This window comes from Aquarana catesbeiana, linkage group LG09 (genome assembly GCF_042186555.1).
Source record: "Aquarana catesbeiana isolate 2022-GZ linkage group LG09, ASM4218655v1, whole genome shotgun sequence".
NCBI classification, from domain to species: Eukaryota; Metazoa; Chordata; class Amphibia; order Anura; family Ranidae; genus Aquarana; species Aquarana catesbeiana.
Window position 1 is genome coordinate 45,026,445 of NC_133332.1, and position 22,637 is coordinate 45,049,081.

The following is a 22,637-nucleotide window of genomic DNA, read 5'->3' on the forward strand; positions in this document are numbered from 1 at the left end:
ATCACACCACTAATTTAATATTCCCTGCACATCCTTTAGTATCCTGTACCATCCGTTGCCACCCTGTAGCATACCACTGCCAATTTTGGTATCCCCGGCACATCCTTTAGAATACTGTATATCATACATATGATTTGATATCCCCTGCACCAGTATACCACTGATTTTGTATGTCCTGCACCATCACACGGCCGATATGGTATCCCCTGCACCCATCACACCCACTGAAGACTTTACAATCTCTCCGCAATATCCTTAGGTTTTCAACCTACCTGCCATTGTGTCTAAAAATATACAAAAGCTGCAAAAAAAAGGCCCCTATAGAATTTTGTGCTGTAAACTATTGTTTGCTGAAATGTAAATTTGGGGGTGATAAGGGAGGAGGCCTATCACTGCAATAATGTATATAGAAAGCAAATTTAAAAAATTACATGAGTTTGGTTGCATACCGCTGAGCGCATTGTGAAACCAATACAGAGGTGCCAGTAGCCCTGTTGGCAGACATGTGAAGGAGTTGGAATGGACATATGACACATCCACCCCCTTCCCTATGGATTGGGCCTGATGTTCATCCCATTATGTATTACCTGTGTCATGCCTTGTCTCTCCATGTTACATAGTTACATAGTTACATAGTAGGTGAGGTTGAAAAAAGACACAAGTCCATCAAGTCCAACCTATGTGTGTGATTATGTGTCAGTATTACATTACATATCCCTGTATATTGCGGTCATTCAGGTGATTATCTAATAGTTTCTTGAAGCTATCAATGCTCCCCGCTGAGACCACCGCCTGTGGAAGGGAATTCCACATCCTTGCCGCTCTTACAGTAAAGAACCCGCTACGTAGTTTAAGGTTAAACCTCTTTTCTTCTAATTGTAATGAGTGGCCACGAGTCTTAGTAAACTCTCTTCTGCGAAAAAGTTTTATCCCTATTGTGGGGTCACCAGTACAGTATTTGTAAATTGAAATCATATCCCCTCTCAAGCGTCTCTTCTCCAGAGAGAATAAGTTCAGTGCTCGCAACCTTTCCTCATAACTAAGATCCTCCAGACCCTTTATTAGCTTTGTTGCCCTTCTTTGTACTCGCTCCATTTCCAGTACATCCTTCCTGAGGACTGCTGCCCAGAACTGGACAGCATACTCCAGGTGCGGCCGGACCAGAGTCTTGTAGAGCGGGAGAATTATCGTTTTATCTCTGGAGTTGATCCCCCTTTTAATGCATGCCAATATTCTGTTTGCTTTATTAGCAGCAGCTTGGCATTGCATGCCATTGCTGAGCATATCATCCACTAGGACCCCCAAGTCCTTTTCCATCCTAGATTCCCCCAGAGGTTCTCCCCCCAGTGTATAGATTGCATTCATATTTTTGCCACCCAAATGCATTATTTTACATTTTTCTACATTGAACCTCATTTGCCATGTAGTCGCCCACCCCATTAATTTGTTCAGATCTTTTTGCAAGATTTCCACATCCTGCGGAGAAGTTATTGCCCTGCTTAGCTTAGTATCGTCTGCAAATACAGAGATTGAACTGTTTATCCCATCCTCCAGGTCGTTTATGAACAAATTAAATAGGATTGGTCCCAGCACAGAACCCTGGGGGACCCCACTACCCACCCCTGACCATTCTGAGTACTCCCCATTTATCACCACCCTCTGAACACGCCCTTGTAGCCAGTTTTCAATCCATGTACTCACCCTATGGTCCATGCCAACGGACCTTATTTTGTACAGTAAACGTTTATGGGGAACTGTGTCAAATGCATCTGACTTTGTTTCATTTTGTCCCAAGTATCCATATAAATCTATCACACACACACTCTGTTCTGTACCCACAGCTGAAGGATGGAGTGGAGAGATACATCAGCCATTATGAGATCTATGGGGGAAGACTTCTTATGTACTTTGATAAGGTTAGTATGGCAAGGAGATGTATTAAAGCTGAACTGTAGCCTTCCCTTCAGTTGTGCACAGTTGTACAGGCTCTTCTAATGTACTGAAATTGTCCACGCTAATTTCACTGCACATTGTGAGCTTCTCACAGTGTGCATTAGAAGCTGCAGCTTCTAATGCAGAGCAAGCCCACTGCTTGCATCTGGGCTAAGGCCCCTTTCACACTGGGGCGGGGGCGACGTTGGCAGTAAAGTGCCGCTATTGTTAGCGGCGCCTTACCGTTTTACCCCCCGCTGGCAGCCGAGAAAAGGTTAAAAACCACCGCAAAGCGCCTCTGCAGGTATAGCCACGCTGTCCCATTGATTTCAATGGACAGGAGCAGTGAAGGAGCGGTGTATACACCGCTCCTTCAATGCTCCGAAGATGCTGCTAGCAGGACTTTTTTTCCCGTCCTGCCAGCGCACCGCTCCAGTGCGCTGGCAGGACGGGTGTTTCGGCTGTTTCGGGTCGGTTTGCAGGAGCTATTATTTGCGCAATAGCGCCTGCAAAGCTCCCCAGTGTGAAAGAGGCCTAAAGCTGGCCATTTAAGGCTTCGTAATAACCTGCGTAAGAGCCCTTTCACACTGAGGCACTTCAAAATGCCCTAAAACGCCTTAGCGTTTTTACCACGCTTTTACAGCATTTTTTGGGGCACTAGCAGTAAAATTACCGCAACACTGTGGGCGTTTTCAAGCGTTATTAAAGCATGGGAGTCAAAGAACAACCCCAACCCCCTACATGTAGATGCTCTCTTTTCTGCTTGCATGTTTACCTTTTTGTGAGATCATGTGACTTTTCTACAGCTCAGGGCAGATCATAGGTGCTATTCAGGCGTTTTTACAGTGCTTTCAATTCATTTCAAAGGAGATTGACGTTTTTGAAGCGCTTTTTTCAACACTCAGAAGCTGCTCCAAAGATGCTGCTTGCAGGACTTTTCTCAACGACCCGCCAGCACAACGCCTCAGTGTGAAAGGGTCCATTGAGATGCATGGGGAGCGTTTTATGAGCATTTTAATAACGATGTTTTTAGCGCTAAAATGCCGCAAAAACGCCTCATTGTGAAAGGGGTCTAATTCAAGGTAATGAGCCAGTAAAAAGTATTGCACCTCGAGATAAAAAATTATCAGTGTCAATGTCTGTACAGCTCATAACATCCAATCAGGTTCATCTTTTTTATTTGCCCTGAATAGAAAAAAGGGAGAAGCTGATCGCTCAGTAGGGACAGTTCTTATTATTCAACTTATTAAAGAAAAAACTGTCCTGAGAAAATAGGCCGTGAATACTGAACTCACCTGTACAAAATACTCATTGTTTGTACCACTGATTCAAAGACTTTGCTACAAACAATTTTATAATGGACATTCATTTCTCCTTGTTAAAGGTCACCAGCAATCGGGAACTTGTGACATTTGAGGCTTATCAGACAGTGAAGGTGTCCCCCCTGCAGCCCGCCTCTGCCATCTTGTATGACTTTTACGAGCCAGGTAACGCGTTTGATCTTTTTACCGGCACCTATACACTATAGGCCATAGGTCATCAAGATGTCTCTCCTTCCTTGTCGTATACAGTACATAGACACAATAACAAGGTTCATTTGTATTTAAAGCAGTAATAAACCCAACAACAAACATTGATTATGTTAAGTGCAGTTTTCAACTTAACTGCTTCTAGTTTATATTGCTTTGCCAAATTTAGCTATCAAAGAAATAAGACACAGAATATAGATTTCTGTATATCAGATCCGAGCCTTAAAGGTCCCGTACTCTCAACTGAACCTGTCGGCTCTTTATTGGGGCTTTTTATAAGGCTGGTTACACAAGCATCAGTTTGAGCAAATTTCCATATAAGGTAACAAGCAGTATAATTTCAACATACATGACGCTGGACACATCTGGAAAGACTTAAGCTACGTCTTACAACTGACACGCACATATTATACATAAAATGAAAAACAACTTAAGTAGAACTCCAACCTATTATTTCCAACCTTATCAATTTCCCCCTTTGACATCATCCCCTCCCCGATTCTGGGTCCTTGCAAACAAGTGAACAGCCGATACTTCAAAGAGTACTATCCCTGACCGCGGGTTGTCAGAGGAGGATAAGTCTTCTTTATTTACCCTCATCCCTCAAATCCATACCAGCATCTTATAAGCAAAGAGAATAGAAAAGGGGTGATGTCAAGTTACCCTTTTTGTCATTGGAGTTCCTAATACCTTTCTCTTTCCATTCTATCTGTTCATACCTTAATCTTCCTATATAAGCAACAGTTTATCACGGTAAGCAGTACAAAAACTAAAATTAGAATAAGTATCAGATTAAGCATCCAATTAAAAATTGCCGTAGCAGTGGGTGATCATCCAGCAAATACATCATACCAATGATGTGTTGTTTCATCTCTTATTTGTGAGGATAAATGTATTAATTTCCCTTTATCTATAACCGCAGATATTAGATTATTTTGAAGGGTATGTTCTTGTGTCTCTATGTGTTTTCTAAGTATTTCGGACTCATTTAAGATTTGCTGTAAGAGCTCTAATGATATTATAAAAGGAGTAGTATCAGTAAGATTATCTACCGTCCATTCTAGATTAAATATTCTATGTGCATCTGGTTCAAAAAGGAAAGTGTCATTTTGCCATTTAAGCATTTTAACATTCTTTACGCATCCTGAAAAAGGGGCCGTTTTATTTAAACTTTCCATAGTTTCCTGATCATTTGTGACTAAACAAATATGTTGTGTTCCTATCTCCATAAATCTGTTTCCTACACCTGCTGGTAATCTCTGAAATTTACATATGTTAGATTGATGTTTCAATAAGCAAAGTTCATAGACTGGAGAATTTCTTCCACAGACTATTCCCTTATTAGTTTTAACACATAAACTTAGATCATGAGTCATGTTTTGTGTATCTACATAGTGTCCATAAATCTCAGGATACCAAAATTCAGGTAGATCCTTTCCTATCAGGAGTGGCATCACTATTAACTTACACATTACCTGGACCTCCTCCACTTTGTATACATCAAACCTTCCAGCACACCATCTTTCCTCACATTCAACTTCTTTTCCTGGTACTTCAAACCATATACTTTCTAAATTCAAACCCTTGAAATAGTTCATCCAAGTGCGATTTGAATGTGATAAGATAGTGTAGAAAAAGCACATTGAGTAATGTTTATAAACTCCTGATTTTCTTTCCACAACTTCAGACTAGCTAGTGCTGTGTGATTAACCATAATATTGAGATATTTAGTTAATTGTACCTAGCTAATTTGTGTTTCGAATGTTGTAGGTAACCATTTGCTTGTAATTATTAAACTATCAGCTATGTGACTTCCTGCACATTTCCACTTATTTTGTATCATTTCCATCTGTATCCCATTCATTATTCCCATTCCAGTTCCTGCAGCTCCCAGAACTGTATCATACCATTCTCGGCGATACCATTATTCTGGTAGCTGGGGAAAAGTTACATTAAATTTGTTTTTTGTTTTCTGTTGTAATACCGAAACATTTATGCAAGATCTAGGAATAGGAGTTAATAGAGAAGATTCGAAGATGGTGGGTAGAGCGTCTTCTATCTTTATATTGAAACCATAATGTTGCCATTGTATATATATCCTCCTGTTGTGCTTCCCATTTCCTTACTGGTACAAAATACCATTCGTAGTAATGATATTGTGTTATACTCTTATCCTGATTTACCCATCTAAGATCAGTACTATTTTCATGAACTGTTACATTGATACCCGGAGTCCATGTATAAACAAACATTTGAAAACATTCAAGCACTATTATCATAGAAGAATCTTCATTCTGTTTCTCTCGGTTCAAGACTCTTTTTGCAGTGTGATGCGTGGATCCAGGCTGCTTTTCCTTCCAATTTCACTGAAGTGGCTGTGGTCAAAAGCACTTGATAAGGACCTTCAAATCTAGGTTCCAATGTCTTTCTGGTGTGTTTCTTAACATATACATAATCTCCTGGTAGCAGTGTATGTGTACCTGCTATTGAGTTAGGGTCTGGAAGAGAAGAATACACACTTTTGTGGATCTTAGTTAGACGTTGTTGTAATTGTATCACATATGCAGTCAAACTATCACATTGCAATTGCATACTCTGTGGAAAGTATAGACCTAATCTAGGTGCATTCCCAAAAAGTATTTCATATGGGGATAATCCTGTTTTCCCTGTTGGAGTGTATCTTATAGAGAACAAAGCCAAAGGCAGGCATTCTGGCCATGGCTTGTTTAACTCTTGCATGGCTTTTTGTATTTTCAACTTTATTGTCCCATTTACTCTTTCCACTGATCCTGAACTCTGTGGATGGTAAGGGGTGTGGAAACTTTGTTGAACCCCTAACATGGTCATCACATTCTGCATGATTTCTCCTGTAAAGTGTATCCCCCTATCTGATTCTATGGTTTCAGGAAGACCAAACCTAGGTATTAACTCAGTGATCAGTTTCTTGGCTGTGGCTTTTGCTGTAGCTGATTTTACTGGATAGCTTTCGGGCCAACCCGAGAATAAATCGATACACACGAGGACAAATTCAAAGGGGCCGCTCTTAGGCATTTGTATGTAGTCAATTTGCAGTCTCTGGAAGGGGTATTGGGCCCGGACCTGGTGTTTCCGTGGGGTTTTTACTCTCTGTCCTGGGTTATTCAGGAGACAGATTTGGCAGGCTGCACAGTAGTTTCTTGCAGTACTACTGAATCCAGGGGCGAGCCATCCTTGGTTCACAATCCTATACATGGAATTGGAACTGACGTGTGTGGGTAGGTGAACTGCCGCTGCCATTGCTGGGTACAGAGAGGCAGGCAGGCATACTTTGCCTCCTTCCCTCCATACATTGTCAAGGTCTGGTGCTGCTCCCATTCTGACCCACTTATCTTTCTCGCTCTCCCCTGCTTGCTCCTGTAATTTACTCAGCTGCTGCCATGTTGGTTCTGGGATACTCACCTCTACCGCTGCTAAGGTCTCAGGGCTTCCTTCCCCTAGAGCTGCCTGTTTTGCAGTCAAATCTGCAAATGCATTTCCTTTTGCCTCAATTGTTTTTGCGCTCGTGTGTGCCACTATCTTCATGATTGCCACTCGTTTAACCTTTTAAAGATTGTTCAGAACTCTCTTAATCCCTTCTCCATGTTTTACAGGTGTACCTGCTGCTGTCAGATAACCTCTAGCCCTCCATATATGGCCATAATCGTGCGCTACACCATAAACGTAGGCAGAGTCAGTGTAAATATTCCCTTCTCGTCCTTTTAAGTATTCTAGGGCTTGTTCTAAAGCTTTTAATTCTGCTTCTTGTGCTGACATATGGGCTGGTAAGGGCTGTGTTTCAATCACCTGTGTCAGTCACTACAGCATACCCTGTGTGATATTTACCCTTGTCATCAGCAAACCTGCTGCCATCTATGTACAAAGTGTGCTCAGCATTTAAAATTGGTGTATCTGTAACATGTACCTTTAAGAAAAATGTACTCTGTCTTAATTATCACCAGATGTTCCTTCTAACTAGAATGACTCTATTGTAGGGATGTTTAACCCTTTCAACTCTGAAAATACACTATATATGAATGTAAAAAATGATGTGTAAAAAATATCTCATCTTGATATAATAAACATGTCCTGTCACATAAAAATGATATATAAAAACTGCAACATATCTGATGGATAAATTATTTCATCAGTAGTCAAAAAAACTAAAAAGTCCATTGTTTTTAGAATGTCCTCTCTTATCAGAAGTTCTCGAGAATTTTTTTTTTCTTCCTCTTCTTCTTCCTTATTAGCACTATTATTCCCCCTTGCCAAATCTGGTGACTGAAGAGGCAAAAAGGTAGCCAAATTTAAAGTTGTACAGCGCTGAAAAGTAACATTTGGAGGTAAAAGTAAAGTACACTGTAACCTCAGTTGCCTAGCCATTGAAATGTGTTTGGGCTGTACCTGAGACAAGATTGCATGTATCTCATGTGTGGTATGCACTACAACTGGATTGTCTAGAACAATTTCTGATGACTTATCTAGGATTATCGACACCGCTGCTACCGCCCATACACAGGACGGTGAACCTCTGGACACTGGATCTAATGCTGCTGAAAATTAAGCAACGGATCTTTGTTTTACATGTGCCTGTGTCAAAACACCTGTGGCGTGTCCAGTGATTTCAGCAATGTACAAATAAAATATCTTGGTGTAATCTGGAATACCAATAACCGGGGCAGAAATCAATAACCTTTTCAAAGTGACAAACGACTCATAAGCTACTTCTGTAAGCATATACGGTACAATTTTCAAACAATCGTATAATGGCTGCATCAAAGCGCTAGCATGTGGTATCCATTGTCTACAATATGACACAATACCTAAAAACATATGCAATTGTTTGAAATTCCGTGGGGGTAACATTCCCTTTATCACTTGAACCCTCTCCTCAGTGAGATGTCTTGTGCCCTGTGATATACAATGTCCCAAAAAGATAACTTTTTCTGACACACTTGCAACTTTTTCTTATTAACCTTGCAACCTTTTTCTGCCAAAAATCGCAACAAATTAAGGGTGGTATGCAGGCTTTCAGTCTTTCACTTATCTGTGGAATTAATCCTTCCATAAACTGTCTATTGAAGGCTCAGATCGTGACTGGCAGAGCCAAATCCAATCCCTCATCTGCCATCATACTTTCCATAGATAAGTAAAATTCTGATACAGTCTGTCCTGGCATTTGTTTCATGAGTGATATGGACCCCCTCTCCTGTTGTTTTGCCTGACAGAAAGCTTCTAATCTAGCAATAAAAGGAGCCCTTGAGTCTATGTGTCTGACCTCCTGTCTCTAAATTGCCATCCCCCCTCAGCTCGTCTGCAGGTCAGTCATAAACTGGTTAAACAGGGTCAGAGTCATTTTATGTCTGCATAAATCCTCCCCATCCTGCCAGGTTGCTTCATGTGTATTCATTAACTGTGTCACAAAAAAAAATCTACAGAAAGCAGCTGGCTTTGCTATACAAAACCCATCCTCTACCCTCAATTTCAGGATATATCTTGTGTAGTTTACGTACTATGTCAGTATATGGGGGTGGGATGGCTGAACTAAGATTATTTAAAATTTCAACATTTTTTTTTTTTTTTTTTTATTCTTCTGTCTTTCATATCCCAACCATCACAATCTGAATTATATTTCCACCCCTCTTCTTTTGCTCTATTTGAGACCTTAATTAAGCATTGAACCTGACTCATCCATTGCTTCTCTAACACCTCTCCTTGTCTGTCCCTTTTTATTTCACTCCATACATCCAGGTCTAAACCCGCTGCTCCTTTCACCTTAAATTTACGAAGGACATCCTTTAAGTCCTATGCTTCATCTTTCCCATAGATGTTCTTATCTGTGGCACCGTATAATGCACCACAATTCCCTGACGGGGTTTCGTGTTCTGCTGGCCCATTCTGACAGTCCGTGCCTAGGTAGCGTGTGGGACACTTAGTGTACAGTACTAAATACTAAAAAAGCTACACTAGTTCCTCGTTGCCTTCCTCCTAGGGTGCCAGAATACTAAAAACCTCTCCAGGATGAGATTTCTGAAATCGAATTACTTTATATGCTAGCCAACTCACAAATATTATGACCAGAATGGCAGCTACACATATACAAGCATTCCTTTAAGTGACCAGGTATCCGACTAGATCTCCGGGCTTATGGAGACCTCATTCCCCCTGTATCTGGGATCCCTCTCATACACTCTTATCCCTGCTTTATGGAGCAGACAGGGCTTATACTTTCAACCCGTCTATGGTTTATGAATTAAATTGAATATCAAACTTAAGCGGCAGACCCCCAAAGTCCTCTTGCGAGGTTAAGGACGCATTCTACTGCTCATTGGGATGATATTCTTTCAATTCATACCAACCTAGGCAAGGCTCATTCACTTTCTCAACAAGACAGACAGAAAACAAAACAACAATTAATTCCAGCAATATAAACCACAATATGCAGTAATTCTAGACTCACCACTACAGAGGCTGGTGTTTTAAAACCAGGAGAACCGTAACTGACAGAACGGATAGGCACAAATCAGGGGAGCACAGAATATAAGAAAAATAAAGCTTTTTCTTACCTGCGCAGGTTTTTTGATCTGTGGTTCCCGGAATGCCTGACCTTTTGTTCCGTCAGTCCAATTCATCCACCTCTTGAAGTGTCATCGGTGTGTCCCTACTTCCGGGCGCCAGAAATGTTAAGTGCAGTTTTCAACTTAACTGCTTCTAGTTTATATTGCTTTGCCAAATTTAGCTATCAAAGAAATAAGACACAGAATATAGATTTCTGTATATCAGATCCGAGCCTTAAAGGTCCCGTACTCTCAACTGAACCTGTCGGCTCTTTATTGGGGCTTTTTATAAGGCTGGTTACACAAGCATCAGTTTGAGCAAATTTCCATATAAGGTAACAAGCAGTATAATTTCAACATACATGACGCTGGACACATCTGGAAAGACTTAAGCTACGTCTTACAACTGACACGCACATATTATACATAAAATGAAAAACAACTTAAGTAGAACTCCAACCTATTATTTCCAACCTTATCAATTATATTGCAGCTTATCAATTCTCAGATGTGGTGGCTGCATTGTTTTTTCTTTTTAGGCTCTTTTTTCTTCTATCTTCATCTGCTGATTCTGCCAGTAAGTCTGTTGTTTTTCAACAGAACAAGCTCTCTTGCAGTTACAGGGGTGACAAGTGCTTAAAATGATCAGATTTTATTTTAATTTTTTTTTATGTAAAACCTTTATCCCAAAAGAAAAAAAAAAAACTTTTTTGCTGTAACTGCTTGTAGCGCACCCCCTTAGGAGTCGCAAGTAGAAAGGGATCCCTCACCCTGCACAGCCAGGCACACTGCATCTTCACAAGCACATTGCAGTCAGGAAACAGTCCAGCGCTCTGTTTTTTTTTTTTGTGTTGTATTGATGGGAATAAACTCAGATGGGGCTAGGGGTCTTTAATGGGATGCCCACTTGACTTCCAAAACTTCAGGAACAACTTCTTCTGTACAGTCTATTTACACACTCCTTAGCTTTGCCAGCATACTTGCTTGCAGCACAAAAAAAATCCCAGGACTAGCTGGTACACTGTTATGCCCCGTACACACGGTCGGATTTTCCGATGGAAAATGTCCGATCGGAGCGTGTTTTCGGAAATTCCGACCGTGTGTGGGCTCCATCGGACATTTTCCATCGGATTTTCCGACACACAAAGTTGGAGAGCAGGAGATAAAATTTTCCGACAACAAAATCCGTTGTTGGAAATTCCGATCGTGTGTACACAAATCCGACGGACAAAGTGCCACACATGCTCAGAATAAATAAAGAGATGAAAGCTATTGGCCACTGCCCCGTTTATAGTCCCGACGTACGTGTTTTACATCACCGCGTTCAGAACGATCGGATTTTCCGACAACTTTGTGTGACCGTGTGTATGCAAGACAAGTTTGTGCCAACATCCGTCGGAAAAAATCCTAGGATTTTGTTGTCGGAATGTCCGAACAAAGTCCGACCGTGTGTATGGGGCATTAGATGTTCTGACAAAAGGGCCCAGTCAAAGATAGCAAATGCCCATTACAGGCAGGGACTGTTTGCCCCTTATTTGTGTAGCAAAGTCCTAGTGCCCAGCTGTTCTTCTGTGGTTTGTGATCCCAGCACCACCTCTTCAGGCACTGCCAGCCCACCTGGCTGCAGTTGCCCCTTTCAATAGCCCTCCTGGCTAATCTTCCACAGTCCTCCCAGACTGACTCCATCCATCTCAGACTGCTCTCTCCAAGTCCTCTCAGGCTGCCTCTCAGTCCTCCCCGACTGTATCACTCACCAGCCCTCCTGGCTATTTTCTCCTTGGAGATCTCCCGGACATGCTCACTGGTTCTTGCTGTCCTCCTTGGAGATCTCCCGGACATGCTCCCTGGCTCTTGCTGTCCTCCTTGGAGATCTCCCGGACATGCTCCCTGGCTCTTGCTGTCCTCCTTGGAGATCTCCCGGACATGCTCCCTGGCTCTTGCTGTCCTCCTTGGAGATCTCCTGGACATGCTCACTGGTTCTTGCTGTCCTCCTTGGAGATCTCCCGGACATGCTCACTGGTTCTTGCTGTCCTCCTTGGAGATCTCCCGGACATGGTCACTGGTTCTTGCTGTCCTCCTTGGAGATCTCCCGGACATGCTCCCTGGCTCTTGCTGTCCTTGGAGATCTCCCGGACATGCTCACTGGCTCTTGCTGTCCTCAGACTTGCTTCCGTGTCACTGGACAGGATTCTTCTTTGGGATATCAGAGGATCCTTCCTACACCCGAGCTCCCAGGCCCGAGGTCACCCCCCAGACTTGGGGGGTACTGTCAAGGGCCCACCGACAGCCTCCTAGCACTCCATCTGCAACTTTTACCCGAACTCTCCTGCCCTGCTGGGCTGACCCTGAGGATCTGAGGGGGCCTGACCCCTACCAACTCATCTGTTGGGGATTGGTCAGAGCCCATATGAATACTCCAGGCAGCTCCTCCTAACCTTCCTCCCATTCTTCTAGAAGTTTCTCACAAGTTCCAGAAGTAGGGGGATGGTACCAGAGATGTTGCCTGCTGAGTCATACCAGCCTCCCAGGATCACTCACCCAACCCAGATTCAAACACAGGCTTGGCTGCCAGCCAAGCCAAAACATTTTGCCTACACTAACAAAAATCCTAACATTACCTACTCTAGCACCCTAGAGGGTGCTACATGCTTATAAAGTGTATCTAAGTCTGATAGTACATCTAACACTACTCTACTGCCAGATTGACAATGCTGATGTCTACAGTGTCTCCTGTGCTCCTTCAGCACAGGAGCACTCTAATGGCGCGTACACACGAGCAGACTTTACGGCAGACTTTGCCCGGCGGACGGGATTTCGTCGGACAATTCGATCGTGTGTGGGCTCCAGCGGACTTTGTTTGCTCAAAAGTTGGACGGACTTAGATTTGAAACATGTTTTAAATCTATCCGTCGAACTCGAGTCCGGTCGAAAAGTCCGCTCGTCTGTATGCTAGTTCGACGGACAAAAAGCCACGTTAGGGCAGCTATTGGCTACTGGCTATGAACTTCCTTGTTTTAGTCCGGTCGTACGTCATCACATACAAATTCGATGGACTTTGGTGGATTGTGTGTAGGCAAGTCCGTTCATTCGGAAAGTCCGTCATAAAGTCCAGCGTAAAGTCTGTCGAGCAAAGTCTGCCGTAAAGTCCGCTCGTGTGTACGCGGCATTATGCAGGAGGAGGTGTGTTACTGTGCAGATCACCAGGTGACAACAGAGGGAAAAAGCCTAAAAAGGAAAACGAATAAAGCCACTGCATTTAATGATTGGTAAGCTGCAATATACAGTATTCCATGTTTGGTTTTGGGTTTAATACGTTTTTAAGGGTGTGAACTTGCATGCAGGGATAGGCTCTGTTCACACAGTTGTATTGTAGGAATTTGCATGTTCCCATGCACATTACTGCAGTGCTAGGCACTGCACACTACTTGTGATGGTACGATGATATGTGGTTCATTCCAAATGTCAAAAAAGATGCAGATCCAATTTCTGGAGTTAGATGCCAGGCCCATTCATTTTGAATAGACTTCCTAGCACAGCACACAATGCATGCAAAAAAAAAGCACTGCACCTCATCAGTTAGGTGTGAACCTAGCCCTATGACTGGTGAACTAGGCGTTCACTTTAATATATACCTGTGTATTTTGCACACAGGACAAAGCAGTCCCTTGCTGAATATAGGTTATATAGGTACAATTCCTTCATTCACTTTCTATTCTCTTCACCATAGAAGACGAAAGAGCAGGACTGGAAGCCAAGTTGGTGTGCTGCATGTAAATATGTTAACAAACATCAAGATGATAAAAGAGAGCAGAGTGAGCAGATGTATGACCTCAACAGTCTCTTGCTGCTCCTTAGCTGTCCAGCCCAGGGGTCCTCAAACTGTCTAAACGAAGGGCCAAGTCACAGTTCTTTGGTCACTAGATAGTAGATCTAAACAATGCCTCGAGCTTGGTGGTCAGTGAAAGTAGAACATAACCCAGGGTTGGTGGTTAGTAAGAGTAAAAAAAAAGAAAAAAACCTAGTGCCTGCGATCAATAATGAGGACGAATAGCGCCCATTGTTGATCTCAGAGGCAGAAATTTTACCCCATCAATGGTATGAGTAGGGAAAATTCTTCCACATCTTTGGTGTCAGTGGATTGAATTATGCTCCATCATTGGTATCAGTGGAAGTAATTGTGTCCCCTCATTGGTGTCAGTGGGAGGAATGGTGCCCCATTGTTAGTTCTTCATCATGTCAATGGGAGAACAGTGCCACAAGGGCTGGTTAAAGGCAAGTAAATGGACACATTCTGGGGACCAATGGTCTAGTCCTCAGGCTGAACCATCTCAAGTCTCACCATAAGAGCCAACGTCAACAACTTTTGTGCATGTGCTGATGACATTAGTCTGAGTTGCTTCTGACCTCCTTCTGACCTGCACTTGACCTGCTTCAGGCAGGATCTATATTCTCTTAGGCTCGGTTCACACTACTGAGACCTGAATGTCACATGACTTACGGTGGATTTTGCCAGGCGACTTCCTGGCAATTTTGAGTACTACTTTGACTCGACTTGATGCAAATTTAGAAGTGACTTTCGGGAATGCCTGGGTAATTTTCTTGTAATGTAGGATCCAAATCACATCAATATAGATGAAGATCTGACTTCTATTAAAGCCTATGGGCACAAGTCGGATAGAAGTCCCCTTGAAGTAGTACAGGAACCTTTTCTAAAGTCAGAGCGACTTCAGTAGTGCTAATTAAAACAGCTCTCATTGATTAAAATGGGATTTCACATGTCATGTGACTTGGGGTCTCACAAGTCAGATGCCAAGTCGCGGCAGTGTGAACCGAGCATTAGGCTTGTGAAGGGACCCATACAATGCCAAACAAAAGCCCATTGACAAAAGCCCTAAAAGTGATTTTGTGTTGTTGAACTCACTCACGTTCATTATGCAGCCGATCATTTCCCTCTACTACCCTTGTACTCCACACACAGAAGTGTACTGTAAATTTGCATTGCAGTCCATGATATCTGAGGAACTTCCAGGCTGGATGATGTCATTCAGCCCCTTCCTTAGTGGACTGGTCATCCTGGACACTCCCCCTAAATTATGTCATACAGGTAATGACAATACATATGGCTTTTGAAGCTCCTGGACGTAAAGTGGGTGGGGCTGATAGTCTGCATTGTTTAATGCTGCCGCCGTAGACTCCTCCCACTGGTGGCTGGAACTATCGGTGCTGATTAGACCTTGTGATATCCAAAGTGTGATAACTGCATAAAACATGCAGCATGCATTCAATTTTTTTTTTTTTATATTAGTGTGGGGCAGTTATTAAGGTATAGGGATGCGTTTATCTTAGGGTACTAAGGCACCTCTTCCTCCGTCGAAGATGCTGATGGTCAGTGGCGTTGCTAGGGGGTGGCTTTTGGGGCTATAGCCCCGAATCTGATACCCATAGCCCCGAGTCTCTGCAGGGGTCCCCAAGGGGAGGGGAGGCTCTCTGGGGACCCTGATGTAAGTAGGGGGGGTCTCTGGGGACTCTGATGCAAGAAGGAGGCTCTCTGGGGACCCTGATGTAAGGGGGGGGGCTCTCTGGGGACCCTGATGTAAGGGGGGGCTCTCTGGGGACCCTGATGTAAGGGGGGGCTCTCTCGGGACCCTGATGTAAGTCGGGGGCACTCTGGGGATATATACACACACACGTAGATTACTGTATATACATGTGTATGCCCACCCAAGTGTATGACTTTCTTTACTACGCTGCTATGGGCTCTAGCCCCAGATCTTTTGTAGACCTAGCAACGCCCCTGCTGATGGTCCCTGTACAATTTACAGTCATGTACAGTTACTAGTTACTGCCTTATACTTCTGGTCCAACGATACTTGCTGAAATACACAACATATCATCTCCCCAACTAAGTGCTGTAGAATAACCATTCAATCATCTTTTCTCTGGTAGGCATCAAATGCAGAGTGTTCTACAGCGCCCCCTCCAGGACCACCTTCATTTCAAAGCTGTGCTCAGAAGATGTGTGTCAGTGTGCAGAAGGTAAGAAAAGATTTGTAGCATACCACCTGCTTGCCAATTATTCAGTAACAGGGGGTTTGATTTACTAAAAGAGTAGAGCATGTTCACGTTGCAAAGTGAATTTTCACTAAACTTAGTGAATGAGGTAAATTTAAAATGTAATTCCACATTTGTTACAAAACTTTGTAGCAGATTCCTATCTTTTTTATGTTCTGAAGTAAACGCTGTTTGTTCCACAATACCTTTGCAAGACTGATTCCTGCATGGGGAGGGTCTGGTTCATTATGACAACCTCAGTGTTCTTATAAGGAAAGGTGCAGTGCCTGCATCCCTTTAGACGTAATTCATCCTTATGGAGCATCCCACCAAAAATGAAATTCCTATTGCAGAGGATGCCTAAAATTTGACTTCTGAGTGCAAACATCTGAGAAAATCAGTGAGCCAATCACACAAGCAGAAAATTACTTTTCTGGGGGTGTCCTATATACTAACTGACTGTTTTAAAAAATTCACTTTGCAAAAATAAAATGCCCAATTATGTGCATGAGAACTTTAAAAAAACAAGATTCTTGAACAGAATTGAAGTCAGCACAGCTTCACCTCATTCACTAAAGTACATGAAAAGTGACAGTGTCTCTGTAAGGCCTCTTGCACAAAGGTGGCTGGGAGGTGGTAAAAGCAGGTGGCTGAACTTTGGTTTTACCACCGTGGCCCCCCCCCCACCTAAATTGTAATATACAGCCAGAGGAGACTGTACAAATTTAGGGCTGGTTCACACCACAAAAACGCACTTCAGATCCGTTCTGGATGCGTCTCGGCCTGCGCGTTTTTAACGCATTTTTGCCACGTTCCTGTGAGTTTTTTATGCATTTCCAGATGCATTCCAGATTTTTTTTTTTCTTTTTTACTGTTTTTTTCACTGTATTAGGGTCTGGTGCATTTTTGATGCGTTCCAGTACATTACAGTGTGTTTTTTATGCGTTTTACCACGTTCCAGTACAGTCCAGTGCAGGAAAAATGCAGCATGTTTTACTTTTTTTACTGGAACTGACCACATTGGTGTGAACTATGCCATTACAAACAATATAACCTACTTTCCATGCCTTTTATGATGCAGAAAAAAAACGCACTGGACTGCTTGTGGTGTGAACTGGCCCTCAAAGGAGTTGTGAACCCTCAAGGTTTTTCACCTTAATGCATTCTATGCATTAAAGTGAAAAACCTTCTGCTCTGCAGCTACCCCCCAGAGCCCCCCCGTTTCTTACCTGAACCCGATCGTTCCAACGACGAGCACGAGCCTAGCAGCTCCAGCCGCTGTCTCGCATCCTCATTGGATAGCCAATGGCTCCTGCTGCTATCAACCAAATCCAGTGAAAAGGGAGCCGGGGCGGAGCCGAGTCCTGCTGTGTGTGGACGCAGCAGCAGGATTCGGGTGCGCACCCGCGCGAGTGCCCCCAGGAAAAGCGACTCTCCATGGGGGGCACTCGAGAAGAGGAGGAGCCAGGAGTGCTGCCGGGAACCCCAGAAAAGGAGGATCGAGGCCACTTTGTGCAAAACCCTTGCACAGAGGAGGTAAATATAACATGTTTGTTGTTTAAAAAAAAATGAACCTTTACAATCACTTTAATGCAGCATGTTGAATTGACAGGCCACACCACTTCAAGTCAATGGGATAGGTCCCAATTGCAAGTCAGATGTTTGGCTTGTGGTTGTAGTAGCCCCATTATTAAGTGGCAATCGGCAGAAAAAAAAGACATTCAGGAGGTGGCCACTTTGAAAAACAATCCACTACAGATCACTTTTTAAAGACTGGAATAGTGAAATCCTAGCCTAAAGGGCCTCCCCTGACCCCATTTTACCCACCATACCTGCACTCCTGCACTCCCTCTCTGCTCCTTCCTCCATTGAACCTAGTGCGGAAATCAGCGGTGTTGGCAACCAGGGGGACTGGAGACGTTTGTTTGTTGCTAGGGCCAAGTACTGTCACAGGAAAGCTGGCCACATGCTTCTCTATACCAGGAGGCACTGGGTATCAATGTTGGTGACAAGGGAGGAAGATGCAGCGAGGGGGCAATGGCAAGGAAAGGAGGTTGGAGGCCCTTTGCAGAGACAATATCATTTTGCTCTGTTTAGGGAAAGTTGAGTGTGCCTCTTTAAAGTGATTGTAAACGATCACCTGTAAAACAACCTAAAGTGATTGTAAAGGCAGAAGGTTTTTTTTTTTTTTCTTAATGCATTATATGCATTAAGATAAAAAGCCTTCAGTGTGCAGCAGCCCCCCTTAATACTTACCTGAGCCCCATCTCGATCCAGCGATGTTGCAAGAGAGTCTGGACTGCCCAGGAATCTCCCTCCTCATTGGCTGAGACAGCAGCGGGGCGTCAATTAAAGTCAGTGAGCCAATGAGGAGAGAGAGGGGGCAGGGCCGAACCACGACTCAGTGTCTGAATAGCGGCTCGGGTTCCCCTGAAAGCAAGCTGCTTGCTGTGGGTGGCAGAAGGGCGGACGAGGGACCCGAGAAGAGTAGGATCTGGGCTACTCTGTGCAAAACCACTTCTCAGAGGAGGTAAGTATCATGTATTTCATTTTTAAATAAGAAAAAAAAAATTTACTTTAAAATGGAAATGAAACGCAAAACATTTTTGTATAGATAAAATATATATATATATATATATATATATATATATATATATATATATATATATATATATATATATATATATATATATATATATAAAATACCTTTTTTCCCTTTTTTATATATGATCACATTCCCTTTGTGCTCAGCTACATAAGAGCTGGGGTAGGAGAAACAGCAGTACACTGAGCTTCTCAGTGCATGGCTGTGCAGCGGGCATGTCAGAACAAGTCCGACACACTGAGTTCCCAGCATAGCTAGAGAACTGACCACGGTGTGCTCTCCTGCATAGTGTGGTTCGTTTTTCATAGGAAAGCAGAGGGACTGACAGGAACATCAGGGATTTCAGATAAAGGAAGCGATACAAAGAGAACAGGATTCTTTCTCATACAAGTACATGGTACAGCAGCCACATATCAGGAATATGAAGTGTTGGGGTAACAAACGCTTTAATTCTAGAGAAGTGCTTGGTGATGGAAATGAAACGATGTTTGGGGCCATATCCATAGGGGCATTTGTAGGTTGATGAAACACCTTTGTATTTTTTGTTTATTTTATTGTAATTAATATTAGTAAGCTATACAATGTAATTGTAAACCCAGTACAAGCAATTATGTCAATTACCGGTATGTATCATTGGAAAAATAGATTTATAGATAATTCTGAAAATTACCTGAAGTCATTTTGGTTATTGTACATTAAGACGTTATCATCTAAGTGTCCATTGAGTTAAAAAAAAAAAAAAAAATTATGGGGAACAATCAGCAAATGCTGCTGATGCACTATATTGTCAAAATTATTGGGACGCCTGCCTTTACACGCACATGAACTTTAAAAAAGATGTATGGGTATTTTTTTTTTTTTTTTTGATTCATACTTACCTAGGTGGATGCAGCACCGGTCCCCCGACTCCAACACTGAGAACCGAGCGATCTAACACCGTTGATCGCTCGGTTCTCACAGCTCTGTGAGCAGAGAGCTGCTGACTGTCAGTTACTGGCTCTCTGCTCTGCACCCTCCTTGCTCATTGGAGTGCTGGGCTGTGGAGGGGGCGGGAGCGGCCGGCTCAGGTTTTCAGCAGCTTGCCGAGAGGCTGAGCTGGGTGCCAGTCCAGGCATGTTGGCAGATCCTGACTCCATGGTCGTGTTGCTGCCCGAGCCTGGACGGGCTCTGTGATGTCGGCAGAGAGTGGACTTTAGTCCGGTCTCTGCTGAAAACGGTTCACAGGAGTGCAAAACGAACTGCCTTCCTGTGATCCATAGGAGAAGTCCAGCCAAACGAGCTTTGGCTGGACTTCTCCTTTAATGGCATCCCAGTCTTATGCCCCGTACACACGATCGGACTTTCCACCAACTAAACCGTGGATTTTTGTTCGAAGGTTGTTGGCTCAAACTTATCTTGCATACACACGGTCACACAAATGTTGGCCAACAATTACCAAAGTGAGAACGCGGTGACGTACAAGACGTACGACGAGCCGAGAAAAAGGAAGTTCAATAGCCAGTGCGGCTCCTTCTGCTTGATTCCGATCATGCGTGAACTTTTGTGCGACGGACTTGTGTACACACGATCGGAAATTCCGACAACAAAGTTTTGTTGGCGGAAAATTTGAGAACCTGTTAGCCAACATTTGTTGGCTGAAAGTCCAACAACAAATGTTCGATGGAGCATACACACGGTCGGATTTTCCGACAACAAGCTCACATTCAACATTTGTTGGAGGAAAATCCGATCGTGTGGTCATAAGTCTGTAGGGTTCATTATTGAGCTGGCCCACCCTTTGCAGCTTTAACAGCTTCAACTCTTCTGGGAAGACTGTCCACAAGGTTTAGGAGTGTGTCTATGGGAATGTTTGATCATTCTTCCAGAAGCGCATTTGTAAGGTCAGGCACTGATGTTGGAGAGAAGGCCTGGCTTGCAGTCTCCACTCTAATTCATCCCAAAGGTGTTCTATTGGGTTGAGATCAGGACTCTGTGCAGGCCAGTCAAGTTCCTCCACCCCAAACTTGCTCATCCATGTCTTTATGGACCTTGAAAACTGTTCCCACAAAGTTGGGAGCGTGAAATTGTCCAAAATGTCTTGGTATCCTGACGCCTTAAGAGTTCCCTTCACTGGAGTTAAGGGGCCAAGCCCAACTCCTGAAAAACAACCCCACACCATAATCCCCCCTCCACCAAATGATTTGGACCAGTGCACAAAGCAAGGTCCATAAAGACATGGATGAGTGAGTTTGGGGTGCAGGAACTTGACTGACCTGCATGAAGTCCTGACCTCAACCCAATAGAACACCTTTGGGATGAATTCGAGCGGAGACTGCGAGCCAGGCCTTCTTGTCCAACATTGGTGCCTGACCTCACTAATGCGTTTCTGGACGAATGGTCAAACATTCCCATAGACACACTCCTAAACCTTGTGGACGGCCTTCCCAGAAGAGTTGAAGCTGTTATAGCTGCAAAGGATGGGCCAACTCAATATGGAACCCTACGGACTAAAACTGGGATGCCATTAAAGTCCACGTTCGTGTAAAGGCAGGCGTCCTAATACTTTTGACAATATAGTGTATATGTGCACACAATGGGGACTAATGAAATTCAATTCAACTGCCATTGTGCAGCAACCAAGCATAATGTATGTTTTCACTAATCTGATCAGAATCCTGAAATCTTTTTGCTATGAGTTACTGTACTGCATACCATCATGGTTCTTTTCACAGTTTCAGAGTAACAACATAAATGAACACTATTGGGGTTATAGGAGTTATAAACAACTTGCTGTATGAATGTCACAGCCATCATAAATAATCACCGTACTGTATGGAATATGTTTCCTATGATTGTCAGCTCCAGCTAGTGGCCATCATGCGGTATTTTCCTGACTGAGGTATTTCAGGAATATACAGCATCATGGCCACGAGACAGAGCTGACAATCATAGGAAATAAACATATTAAAGAATATGTATATATACATATTCATAAGAATATATAAACATGGGGAATATTTATATTTATTTGTACAGGATTTGACATCTTAATTGTCTTGCAGGTCCTTGCCCCAGATTAAGGAAGACCCTGTTTACAGAAAAGAATGATCGTCAAGAATTTGCTTGTTACTCCCCACGTGTGAAGTATGGTGAGTTAACTGCAACAAAATGCTGGGGAGACTTTTTTGGAGTTCCCAACATACCATCTTCCGTAGACAAATAATAATGTCCAGCTTGGCTCGATGAATATGGTGGAATTGTTATTAAAAGCGAAAAAAAAATTTCAGTCTGAAATACATCAGCTGGTCAAGTGGCTGGGCCGATAGAGTTTGGGACTTTTTTTTTTTTTTCCACCCAAAAGTGGAACTTCCGCTCATCGGATTCCTCCCCCCCTCCGGTGTCACAGTTGGCACCTTTCAGGGGGAAGGGGGGTGCAGATACTTGTATATTACAGGTATTTGCACCCACTTCCGGCATAGATATCCGCAGAATCTGCGGGTATTTACGCCACTTCCTGTCCCCCCCTCCCTACTGTCTGTTGGCAAACACATGGGTCCCAGAGACAGCAGGGACCATCCGTTTTGTGCTGCGCGACTCGCGCATGCGCAGTAGGGAACTGGGAAGTGAAGACGCAAGCCTTCACTTCCTGATTCCCTTACCGAAGATGGAGGCGGCAGCACCCGAGAACCGAGAGACGGTTCGGCCTCGGGTGCTGAGATCGCGGGCACCCTGGACAGGTATGTGTCCATATTTTTAAAGTCAGCAGCTGCAGTATTTGTAGCTGCTGACTTTTAAAAAAAAAAAAAAATTTCGGCGGAGCTCCGCTTTAATAAATCACCGGGACCAGATGGCTTGCACCCGAGGGTACTTGGGGAACTCAGTCAAGTAATTGCCAGACCATTGTTCCTAATTTTTACTGACTGGAATGGTACCAGCTGATTTGAGAAAAAACAATGTAGCACCAATATT

General features: G+C 43.4%; 1 protein-coding gene and 1 long non-coding RNA gene across 2 annotated transcripts in view; one reads left to right on the forward strand and one right to left on the reverse strand.

The window, feature by feature from the left end:
- LOC141107567 (complement C4-B-like) overlaps nucleotides 1–22,637 on the forward strand; it is a 179,969-nt gene that overhangs the window by 144,641 nt on the left and 12,691 nt on the right. Inside the window, exons 37-40 of the mRNA XM_073598404.1 lie at nucleotides 1,842–1,916; nucleotides 3,317–3,419; nucleotides 15,980–16,069; nucleotides 21,731–21,817. Coding sequence (XP_073454505.1) covers nucleotides 1,842–1,916; nucleotides 3,317–3,419; nucleotides 15,980–16,069; nucleotides 21,731–21,817 — 355 coding nt within the window. The remainder of the gene's footprint in view (nucleotides 1–1,841; nucleotides 1,917–3,316; nucleotides 3,420–15,979; nucleotides 16,070–21,730; nucleotides 21,818–22,637) is intronic.
- LOC141107570 (uncharacterized) lies at nucleotides 3,657–11,105 on the reverse strand. Its single transcript, XR_012235930.1, has 2 exons — nucleotides 10,043–11,105; nucleotides 3,657–5,959 (listed from the first exon to the last, which is right to left on the reverse strand). It is a non-coding gene; the product is annotated as an uncharacterized lncRNA (long non-coding RNA).